This window comes from Seriola dumerili, unplaced genomic scaffold (genome assembly GCF_002260705.1).
Source record: "Seriola dumerili isolate Sdu_G_001 unplaced genomic scaffold, Sdu_1.0 BDQW01000190.1, whole genome shotgun sequence".
Taxonomy (NCBI): Eukaryota; Metazoa; Chordata; class Actinopteri; order Carangiformes; family Carangidae; genus Seriola; species Seriola dumerili.
In genome coordinates this window covers 768,986-780,823 of record NW_019174445.1, presented here as the reverse complement: position 1 = coordinate 780,823, position 11,838 = coordinate 768,986, and the positions used below count along the sequence as shown (strand labels likewise).

The window sequence follows — 11,838 nt, the reverse complement described above, 5'->3', positions numbered from 1 at the left end:
ACCCCTCTGCATTTTCAGTGTCTACCTGTCCATGAGGAGGCAGCAGTGTCCAATGATGTTAAGCCATGAACTCCACTTGGCCTTTCAGAGTTAGCACAGTGTAGCAAAAACCAGATAAGCCCCTAGCGCTGGTGGAAAACATAACATGTAAACTACAACAATAATATTTGATGTGTATCACAGACAGTTAAAATCAAGTGAAACAAAAGTCAATTCAACTCTTTGTTCTCAGTGTGCAAATTTAAACACACAGAAACCACAAGGAATCTGACAGTTTCTCTGTTTAAAATATCCTGAATATGACATTTCCAGATCAGTGAGTCTTCAGCTCATGATATACTAGTGTATTCATGGTAATAAAATGAGTGAGTAGCTGAGATTGTTGGATTTCTTTACATGTAAAACACAAGAGGGCACTGTTACTCCAGCTGAAACATGTTTATCTTCCTCAGTACAGACACAGAAGTGTTTGAAAGGACAGAGTGATGTTGTATTCGACCAAATCACCTGTTAATGCAGATGAGGGAGTTTCACGAAATCTACATCACTAAGCATTTTGTGCTTTGCAGTCCAGTATCTGCACAGGATGTGATGAAACCGGAGACTAACTACAGCACACAGAGTTTGAATTGCCCGTTATCACTGAGCTGGAGTCATATAAGGAGGTGAAAGACAACAGTTGGATTCCAACCACTGAATTTATGACAGGCTGACCTCTGTGAACACATGAACTATGGCCGATGTCTCAGGAGGAATGGCTCTGTCAGTCTCAGTCGAGGCTTTAAAAGTGCAGGAGAGCAGAGCTTTATGGGCAGGTTGTTGACTGTTTCACACTCAGGTGAGTACAAACTCAGTTTATTTGAACATGAGGATATAATATCAACCAATCACTGCCTTTTGAATCTGATTATTTCAGTCGTGTGATCTGATTAAACAAAATAAATCCTTGAGTGACAAGATTCATCTGCATCAGAACTCATTTTAAATGTCATGTGTGTGAAACACATATAATCACACGTTGATTAAAGTGTGTTTTTTATTGAGTCTAAACTGATCAGACTGCAACTTTAATTCTCCTCATAACTAAACACAATGATTAAAACCCTTTCCTCCTCACTGTGTCAGAGTGTGTGTGTCCAGGCTGAGCAGTGGAGCAGTGATTGAACAGTGATCCCAGGAATGGAGCCCAACAATGCCGGCAGTGTGCAGTATGATCGCTGGAACGAGAGCAACATCAACATGAACGTGGAGGCGTCACAGTCGACTATGATGAGGTGAAACATAAAGATCCAAAGACCGAATATAAAGGTTTAATATTACTGAGAATTTGCTGGTACTATTTAAGAGCAAACCTACGGAGATGTAGGAAGAAGTGGATGATCTACAAACCAGATGCTAGGATGTATGTAAATGGATGTTTGAGTTGGATGGAGTTAATAAAACTAAATTTCTTGTCACAAAGTATAATATAATAATTTGAACCTGTTATCAGTTGAGTGGAAAAACTTTATAGTCAAACTAAAGTCCAACAACAGCTGTGTCACTCTTTGACTCCTTTTCTCCAACGTTCACAGGCTCCACAACAGACTGTGTGTCGGCAGGACTGGAATAATAGTGAAGACAGCAGGAGCTCTGGCTGCTCTGGTGTCCATCTACATCATAGGATATGCCACAGGATACTACGTCCACAGGTGCTGATGGTGGAGTCCAGCCAGGGAAGAACTGCGGCATGTTGATGATGAAGCATTTCTATGCTTTTTAGATTTTTATGCTTTGCTTTTTATCCTGAAATCAATCCGCTCTGTCTTGTGTGATTCATGCACAACTTTGCAAGTAAAACCTCATCAATTCAGCCAATTCAGTGTCTTTCATTAACCTCATATCAAATGTTTTAATACAGGGAAACTGAAAGTTATGTAAAAGTTTATTTTTGTAATCTCCACGCTGACAAAGACCTGTCGTTTTAATAAAAGTTGCAACCATACATCAACAGATAGTCGACTGAATTTCAAATTGCAGTATCGAATTGTGTTTTTTGCCAAGTACAGGAAATATGTTATAATATGTTTATATCTTATAGTTGAATTGCATTCAGGGGATGTGATGTAATATCTGCTTTTCAGTGTCAGTACAGTGACAGCAGCAGTAACAGTTGAGAGGAGGCTGGAGCTGGCGTCAACATGCTGCCGTCTCTTGAGGGTCATTAGTGTCATTCAGCTTTTGTCTTACTGGAGGAGCAACACTGATTTCATTATATTTATTTATTAGACTCCTGATTTACTTTCCCACCTTGTGTGACTAATACGTAAAAGTCTTTATTTTCTTTCAAATAAGTTATTGGTTGGTAAAGCAGCAGAGATGCTGATAGGTAACAGAGGGATGCTGCTGCAGGCTGAATGAAGTCTTGGTTAAGATAGACCCACCAGATGTTTTGAGCTGGTTTAGGACGTGTGCAGCGTTGGCTGATTTTGCAGTCAGTTAGTGAATGACTGAGTTGTTCCAATGTCATTTTGTTGGACACTGATCTTAAAGCAACATTCAACCACTGACACAAATCCTCACAGGAGAGTCATTCGTAAGTTGTTTTTTTATGAATGTATGATATAAATCTCATAAATCTCATAAATCTCAGTTTGGTTATCAGGTGATATATCAGTTTGAATAGCGTCTGTACGCCCGGCTTCTCTGCTGCACAGTTTCATTTACAACTCCTCACCAAGAACTGGGTCGTTATTTCGAGCACGTACAACCTCTGTGGCTGAAGACAGGAAACAGCACCACCTACAGCATCTTAGGCTTCATGAACATGAAATCAAGGCCGCCACTGTTGCAGAAACACCACAGCAACGAGTGTTTAACATTTAATATAAAAACAAGTTTTTACAACAAAACAAACTGAAGAATTGATTCTGAATTGTTGACATGGACTCACTCACTTCTGGATTTCAAATAAATCTAACTCTTGATTTCACACACTTTGTTTTATTTGACGTATTTCATTCTGTGGCAGACGTGGTCCAGATGTTGATCTCAGAGGAGAAGTTGTGGTTGTTACAACTCTTTTTCTCATTAAATATGCTATTGATAATCCTGCACACTGCTCTTACTCAGCATCAAGATTTATTGATCATCCTGAGAAGTATTTTAATTTTAAAATCTCTCATTTTTATCTGCCACATGACATTTGGACACATGGAGCTGGATGTTCAGATCAGGAAATGATTGATGTTATTGTCAATATAGAGCTTGATGTTTGTCCTCTGGGTTTTTTCCTAAAGTATAGCTAATCTAATAACATTACTTAAATGTTATTTTTAATAAACTTTTGACCTCTCAAGACAGTTCCTCTTCTCTGTGCACCTTGAAAGTAGGTAAAGCCAGAAATCCTTATTCTGCTACAACTGCTGGACACATTTCCATGAAATCTGAAATGGATATTTATTCATTCTCAGAGGATGAATCCAAAAATGTTTGGTGATCTGTGAGACTCCACCATCAGAAAAAAATGTCAGCTATCCACACCAGATGAGACGAGTCCTAATTCTTTACTAACACCAACACGGTACAGTAAGTTCCAACAGTACATATTAATCTTTATAGTTGTGTTAATGGTCTTGTTGGTCAGTCAGTGCCCTGCTGGCACTGTGCTGATTAATTGCACAAATAAGATTTAAGACTGAATGATCTAGATTATCAGAGTCAGCACATCTGACGGAGGTGCTGTCCTCATGCCATGTCACGTTTAAATGTCTGCAGACACGTTCAACTCCTGAACTTCAAAAACAGATCTTTGGTCGTCCATCTGATCTGCACAGTGCAATCAGCGGAGCATGTAAACATCCAATATCAAACATCTATATTAAACCATCAAACATAAAAATCTCTGGCTACATGAAGACAGTGAAGCACACGAGAAACGCTGACATGCATATCACTTAGGTCGATGAGTTCAGTTTAATTTTTGTCATCATCAGCTCCTCTGTATCCGGCCCAAATCCCTATGAGAGCATATAAATTGGAAGAACCTCTTATCTGAACACAATTACGACGAGGAAGCAGATAATATTCCGGTAGCAATAAATCAACATTTCTGTGTGTAACCAGTCCTGCAAAGCTCGTCAGTCAATGGACAAAGTCCCATAAGAAAAAACACTATATTCTTATCAAGCAGTCTCACTTTTTTTTTTTTTTTGAACACATACAGTTCCACGCAAACCACCAGGTGTTTAAGATGTTTTTATGATGTTACACTTTGTCTTCACCAGTGAGAAAGACAAGTGTACAGGTCAAGAGAACACACACACACACACACACACACACACACACACACACACACACACACACACACACACACACACACACACACACACACACACCTCCTTATCAACATTTTAAATATCACAAAATTAATACTTAATTTGGCCAAATTGCAGACTTTTATTTTTTTCTGCCAATTCCCTGATCACAACATCCTCCACTCACAATGTAGTCTTAACGAACTTGTGACATCTTGTCTTACTGTCTATGTTTTTATATATAGACACACACACGCACACGCACACGCACACACACACACACACGCACACACCTCCTTATCAACATTTTAAATATCACAAAATGAATACTTAATTTGGCCAAATTGAGGACTTATATATATATATATATACTTTTAACATGTTTATGTTCATTTTATGTCTTTTCATGTGAAGCACTTGGTGCATGTCAATTCTTTGTTGTGCAACATTTCTTGTATAAAAGATGCTATACAAATAAATAATAACCAAATAATACATTTATTATTACTTTCATTTGCACTACTTTATGTGTATTTGCCAAATCCTCTTGCTTATCAATCTGCACAATAAAACCCAGGAAGCTTTAAGGTTCAGATGTATCAAAGCAGGAAATCCAGATGACCTACAAACTACAACATCATGTTGACAGACCCATGCTGCCCTCATGTGTCCAAACAGAAACAGCAAAGCTCACTGACAGACTGCTTCAGAGACTGTTAAGATCTCTCTTTTTAAAGCTTTCTGTTCCCCACTATATATTTATACTGTCTCGCCCACCTGTGGCTTTGTTACAGAAAAGCCGGTATTCAGAGACTCACAGTGGCTTATACTGACAGTACGAGGCTGCTGCTTAAAGTCCCAAGAAGCTGCAGCACTAGTCAAATGTCTGTTAATGTTGGTGTGCCCACCTGCCCTGCTGTAATATGAAATCTGATCTACAGATGTACATGTACGGTATCTGATTGTGCAAATGGTATTATCTCAGCTCTCTTATCTTATCAAAAATGCTCCAAACCTGGCCCAGAATATCAATTTATTATTCTTGGAAGTAATGACATTTTTAAAGAGAAATAATGTGACTGATAGTTCTGAGAGGACTGATCACCTCCGGGACTATAAAGCCTGAATTAACACTCTCATCAGACTCCACATAAGTATACGGGTATCAGAAATATGAAGAAAATAACTCATAATGCTAGCACTGTGGTGCATATGTTCATACATTATATACAGTACAAGATCAAAGATGTCATGTGGCACAACTGATGTAAAGTACTCACATTTACACCTGACGATTTTGCTGGACAAGACAACTGTCCTTCAGCGTCTCTATATATGCTGTGACTGCAGTGAGGCTTCACACAGCATCATTTCTCCAGTTCACCTGCATGGAAGATCAGGATTATATCAACCTGGGATTTCAGTGTATATTTATGGGCAGGAGATGTTTGACAAAATTAAAAATTAAAAAACGTACTGCAGTAGAATTCATTGTAAAGTAGGATTTGTCTGTCACATCTGAATGTCAGAGTTGCAGGATGGACCATAACAATAAAGGAATAGTCCTACTGCTCACCATACAATGGTCAGAGGGTCATGACAAAGAAAAGCTACTGTGAATTATTTTAATATTTGTTACTCTGTGATATTACCTAACAAATTCAGCCCATACTTGGGCCACATGCTTGTTTTCCTCTGGCCCAGTATACGCCTGGTTCCACGGCCCAAATCTGGCCCATATACTGCATGATTGTAAGATGTTACTTCCAAATCTGCACCAATACTGGCACACACAGGGAAAATCTTGTCAGTCAATACAGGAGGATAACAGCTGGACTCTGCCCAGATGTGCAAGTACATGGGCCAGACTCGGGCCGAGGACCCAGGCATGTGTTGGGCCAGAGGTTTCATTTTGCTATCTGGGAAGCAGATGTGCAAAAATCCAAACTGTCTCAAATGCTACAGTAGCTGGTTCAGTTCACAATTTATATGTTGTGGCCTCTTGCCATTCACAACTGAGGGTCACATTTGTGAGACTTTTTAATGTGAAGTCCTTTCCTTCATTAAACTGAACCACAGTTAGCCATTTCTGATCAGCTGTGTGGAGCGGTGTCATGCTGTGGGGAAATCCGTCAGTGTGATGTCACGAGCCGCAGACAGCCGAGAGGCGGGTCTGGAGCAGTGCAGGACGGCCTCCTCCACAGCGTGTCTGAGCGGTTTGAGCAAAATGAAACATGGATGAGGAGGTCGCCGAAAGTTGGGAGGAAGCTGCTGACAGTGGGGTAAATAACGAAGGGCTCAATATATCTTCTATTAAATGCGAATATCCTTTCGGTGGCTTCTCGATATTTACACTGTGGTTTTAGAAGTTCCCGTGACGTCGTTCCATGTTAACGACTCCCACGGGCCAACAATGTGGCTAATGCTAACGCTAGCTCTATGAAACTTGGCGAGCTAACGTCAAGTAGCTAGCGAGCGACACGGGCTTTATGTGGACTTAGCTAACTAGCCAAGACGGCGTTTGCTATTTCTAACTAACTTCACGTGGAATAGTGTCAATATACCTGGTTATTAGCGAACGAACTCACACGACGCGAGTTAAACGTACTGAATTAAACGTCTAACTACGCGAAATGCTAAACTTGACGTTAGCTAATGCTAAGCTAGCTATAGATTACATGGCTAACGTGGAAAATCTGACAATGAACCCATATTAATGTACGTATTGGAAAATATACGCACCTCACGTAAGACGATTTTGTCTCAATTCTGGTTTCCTATTCATTTCGGTTCCGCGTTACGTTTTTATAACGACAATAACTCTTATTTTAGGAAAATGTCAACTTGAAGTTTCCCAACCGAACCGTTTTGTGGACGACGACCAGCAGAACCGTGAATCCGTTTAAGGTCCACTATCATAAAGTGAGGACGGGTGACTGTTTTCAGTAAACATCACATTTTCGTTATTATTTTCACGGAACCAGGCTCAAACTATTCGTACTACACGGTTAGCTTAGCTAGCTGAATGCTAGCGTGCTGCACTAACTTGGTGGTTTCCTGTTAGGTTACAAGGCCAAGCTATTGGTAGACAACATTTTTCGGCCATGTTATCAACTAGTGGTCGGGTAGGGAGCTGGTTATGTCGCCAAACTGACAGGTCGGAGACATTGAGGTAACATATAGGTAACATTTATCTTTACATTAGCCGTCGTCGCTGTAGCCTGGCAGACCACCGCTAGCTCATGACGTCAAGAACGTGGCTGAGGAGAAGTTGGCCGTAACGTTAGGAACTAGTCAGGCTGAAGTTACAGATCCTTTCAACACTTCTACTTCAGTTATTCAGTATAAAACGCGATTAAAAAGGAAGCTCAGCTAATCTTACATTAACAGTTTTAGGTGTCAACATCAGCCGGCTAATGTTGGTAGCTGAGCACTCTCTCTGTTATGACTTGGCAGCTGTCCTACACATGTATAAATAGCTTGTAACTGAATCCTGCTTTCCATCCAGTCTTCTGCTTGCTTAATACCTGCTGTACTTTTCTTCGCATACATAATCAAGCAGACCAATGTTGTTTGTTTACATGAATACATGTTTGGACTATTTTTTCCCCCCACAGGAAATGGAAAAACGGTTAGAAGAGAAGCTAAGGATCAGCCAGAAAGAAAAGTAAGGCTTTAAAAGGAAGAAGAAACATGGTCCAAATTTGTGACACTTTAACTTTGTTGTCAAAACTGCACTGTTTTGTTTCTGTTTCTTGAGTATCTGTAAAAGTCGCACCTGAACATGACTTTATAAGCAGACTGGCTATTGATCATTGACTCATCTACATTACTTTACAGACTGTGTCTTCCTCAGTGTTATCATTTACATTTATGCATTTGCAGTGGACTGCCAACTCCGATTTTGGCACCACAGTATCCCCTCTCTTCGTGTTACCTTACATAAAGATGATCCAAATAAGTTTCATGCAATGTAGTGTACAGATTTTAATTTGTGGGGATGAAAAGAGCACGTGATGCTGGGTTCTGTATTAGTAGATACCTTGACTTGAGGTATTGGAATCAGTATCGGGTGGAGAAAAGTTGGATTTTTGCATCCCCATTGAATTAATTAAAAAATGTATTTATTTATTTATTCATTTAATTATTGATTTAATTCATCCTTTTCTTTTAAATGATCTGAATTGAAGAACGTTGTCTTAAGACACATTTTACCACACAATGTAACTTTGATGATGAACAAGGAAGGAGTGCATCAGTAATAAGTGTTGGGGTGTGTGTGTGTCAGAAGTTTTTTTGGCCACTTATCATCTCGGCTATTATTGGCACTGCCTCCTTCACTTTAATGTTATGACCTCTTTCTGTCTGTCGTATCACTAATTTTGCATCCTGTTGGTCTGCTACCAGGGAGTCCAGTAACAATTCTTCACGATCTCCTTTGAAGACGACCATGGTCATACAGGACGAGTCTCTACCAGCGGCCCCCCCACCTCAGATACGCATTTTGAAGCGGCCTGCAAGTAACGGCTCGCTGGGATCGCCCTTGAATCAGAACAGGCCTACTCCACAGGTCAAGTCTCTGGCTCAGCGTGAGGCAGAGTACGCCGAGGCCAGGAAGAGAATACTGGGCAGCGCCTGCCCAGAGGAGACGCCTCAGGACAAGCCCAACACTGACAGGTAATAATCCACAAACATTGACAGGTTAGAGGTTTTCTTCACAGCCTCATAAAGACTTCCTGAAGGGTGAACTGGTGGGTTCCACGTTGTGTGAGCTAAATATTCAAGTGAGAACTTTAGGATATCTCCATTCAGCTTGATTTGAGTAGTTAACACCTTTGGATGTTGAGTATTTAAACAGGTTTATCTTAATAGCCCAGTTCCATTTTATACTCTGATTTTACATTTACAATTAGATTAGATTTTCACTCTGTCTAATGTCTATAGCACTGACAGACTACAGTTTAAAATTAAAAACAGGTGTTTTTAAAAGAAAAAAAGAATGTAAACAATTCAAATAATTTAAATAAGACATATAATGGGAGAAACACAAGCTAGCAACCAGAACAGTAACTTAATAAGCATTAAATGAATCCCAGATGAATTTCCAGAACCCACGCGTCAACAGGATTGCGAGGAGCCTTGTTGACCTCCCCTCCTGGTGTTACTTTTTTGGTTCCATGATTTCGACTGCAGCTGACAGAGGCACGTTGTTTTTGTCGGGCACGTGGGAAAAAAAAACTGCTGTCTCTAATTTATCCATGTTTCCTCTTTTTCTGCCAGGCCAGGGCGCAATAACTCTACATCGCCTTCAGAGGACACCCGATCAAACAATCACACTGTCCGGCAGCCATCCGGACCAGACGGCACCCATGGGTTCCGACAGCACAGATAAGTGGGCCCCGGGGCCACCCAGCCATCGAGAGGAGAGAGATCAAGGACCTCCTGAGAGCAAAGACAGTACTGTATTCTTAAGCTTCCTTCCTTCAGTTCCATTATATCAGATGGGCAGTGAATACAGCCGCACTGCTGCTCAACTCCTCCCACCAGCAGCAGTGTGGAACTGACAGGGAGCGAGGAACTCCAGGAGGAAGTCAGATACGCTCTTTTCTCTCCCCGATCCAGTCTGTTTGACACTGTGATTATGGACATTTTCTGGACTCACTGTGATGATCCCTTTAAAAGACGCCCCTCACCTCCATCTCTGTCCTCCTCTGGTTCCCAGGATGTGTGCAAGGCAGCGGCAAAGACTTTATCAAAGGATGGCAGAGAGGGGAGGAGATGTGATGGGCCATAACAAAATGAGATGAGCTGGTACTTGTGCAGCAGCTTCTCCCCAGCAATAATACCACACACCACTTCTCACACCTTTCATGTTTTTAATTTTTCTGATGTTGGCTCACTAAATTTTTATCTTTTAGGGATGCTCTGATATCTACCGAGTACAGATAGAAGTAGTAACGTTATACACACACCACCAAGGACCTGCTCATTACAACAGCATTTAATTTTGGCATTTAAAAAAAAAAAAAAAAAAAAAACTTCTGCAGTTTTCTGTGAAATGGGAAACATTCGAAATTTTCCCCATTTGTTTTGTGCTAAAAATGTTCTCAAGATGACCTGGTTTGGTTTCTCCGTACAGACACTCTGGGCTGCATCTTGTGGTGTCAGATGGGACAGTGAACTCCCCACTAATGCAGAGTATTTAACTGGTACCTGTCCGGTAACTGAGCTGTTTGCATTATCAGTGCACCCCTAATTTGTAAATTGCCATTTGTTTTTAAAAACTTAGGGTAAGGGTCATGTGTGTCAAGTTGTATATCTGAAAAGTTCTGTTTACGGTTTTTGTTTTTTAATTAAGCTTTACAGCTGTCTTCCTTTGACTGTCACTTCATTATTTCTATTTAAAAGTAAAAGCAAAAAAAAAAAAAAGACGAGTGAGGAAGAGATTGTGGATTTAAGTCCATTTTTAAGTAGCTTTTCTGCCTTTTTGTATGAGATGGCAGCAATGTCAGAGCAGTATTTTAATCGAGATGAACCAAAAGCCCATTTTAAAATCGACCTGAGTATATATCAGGTAATTCAGATGTCATTATTTGAAGGTGGTGTTGGCAGCAACTCGAGGGAGGTTCAGATGGGGGAATGAATTTACTGCTGTACTTCACAAGCTGCTCCGCTGCAGCTCCACCTCGTCAGCGGTGCGCTCATTTCATCATGTCCGTCACTGACGTACAGCATGTAGGAACTCAGGTGCAAGCGAACGAGACTGAATGAATGAAATGAACGAAGATTGTATTTTTCCAGCAGGTTTGATTTGCTCAAACAGCAAATGTCCATATTTAAGCTTGGGTTGGCACTTTGTTAGAGACAGTGCTATGCAGCAGAGTGTGCAGTGAAATGTAACTGAAGCGATGTCCACGTCCCAGGATGAATGAATGAGGTTTTTTTTTTTTTCCTTTTTTTGTTTTTGTCTTAACTGACAGTATGAAATTGTAACACCACTCCCTTGTTCAATAACTGATGGTCCACTCCTGAAATGGAACGTGTAGACGCAGCTGGATGTGAACCAGAGAGGTAGCGACTACCTGGCTGTCCATTGTGCCCGATAGATGTAATTAGTTTTTCACATATATTTGTTCGAGCGGAGAAGAGATCTCAATAAAGCCATATTCAGTGGTGCACATCATCAGTTCTAATAATGGTTGAATTCAGCTTGTGCCTCCTGTATCACATCTTTACTTCCTGGTTGTTGATTTTATTACTGTAGTTCAAGAAAAGTGAATATATGTGAGGGAGAATTCACAATACTGGTAAGAGACTTTAGTTCAGGAAATCTAGCGGCAGAGCAGGAGACAGACGGGTTTAACTGAGCTCTGAGTGAGAACACAAACTGCCTGTAAATACTGATTTAATAAAATGATTTGTCAAAAAAAGTCATTTTCATGTTGTCATGCCTGCTCATTATTATTTGGCTGAAACCTGCAAAACTCAGTGGAGTGTGTTAATAACCACACCATATCATGACAGAAAGAGACACTGTAGTTTA

The 11,838-nt window shown here is 40.5% G+C and overlaps 1 protein-coding gene and 1 long non-coding RNA gene across 2 annotated transcripts; both read left to right on the top strand.

Moving 5' to 3' along the window:
• Window positions 1-463: 463 nt before the first annotated feature.
• LOC111227621 lies at window positions 464-1,828 on the top strand. Its single transcript, XR_002665345.1, has 3 exons — window positions 464-838; window positions 1,126-1,274; window positions 1,575-1,828. It is a non-coding gene; the product is annotated as an uncharacterized LOC111227621 (long non-coding RNA).
• A 4,646-nt stretch (window positions 1,829-6,474) lies between these two features.
• Window positions 6,475-11,729, top strand: LOC111227596 (SUZ domain-containing protein 1-like). Its single transcript, XM_022753160.1, has 4 exons — window positions 6,475-6,577; window positions 7,913-7,962; window positions 8,703-8,972; window positions 9,576-11,729. Exons 1-4 carry the CDS (start codon window positions 6,530-6,532, stop codon window positions 9,685-9,687), a joined length of 480 nt encoding a protein of 159 aa, XP_022608881.1. The 5' UTR covers window positions 6,475-6,529; the 3' UTR covers window positions 9,688-11,729.
• Window positions 11,730-11,838: the final 109 nt, after the last annotated feature.

Coding starts and splice junctions, on each gene's coding strand:
- LOC111227596 (XM_022753160.1), top strand. CDS start 6,530: ATGGATGAGGAGGTCGCCGAAAGTTGGGAGGAAGCTGCTGACAGTGGG. Junction 7,963..8,702: donor AGGATCAGCCAGAAAGAAAA/GTAAGGCTTTAA, acceptor GTCTGCTACCAG/GGAGTCCAGTAACAATTCTT. Junction 8,973..9,575: donor GACAAGCCCAACACTGACAG/GTAATAATCCAC, acceptor TTTTTCTGCCAG/GCCAGGGCGCAATAACTCTA.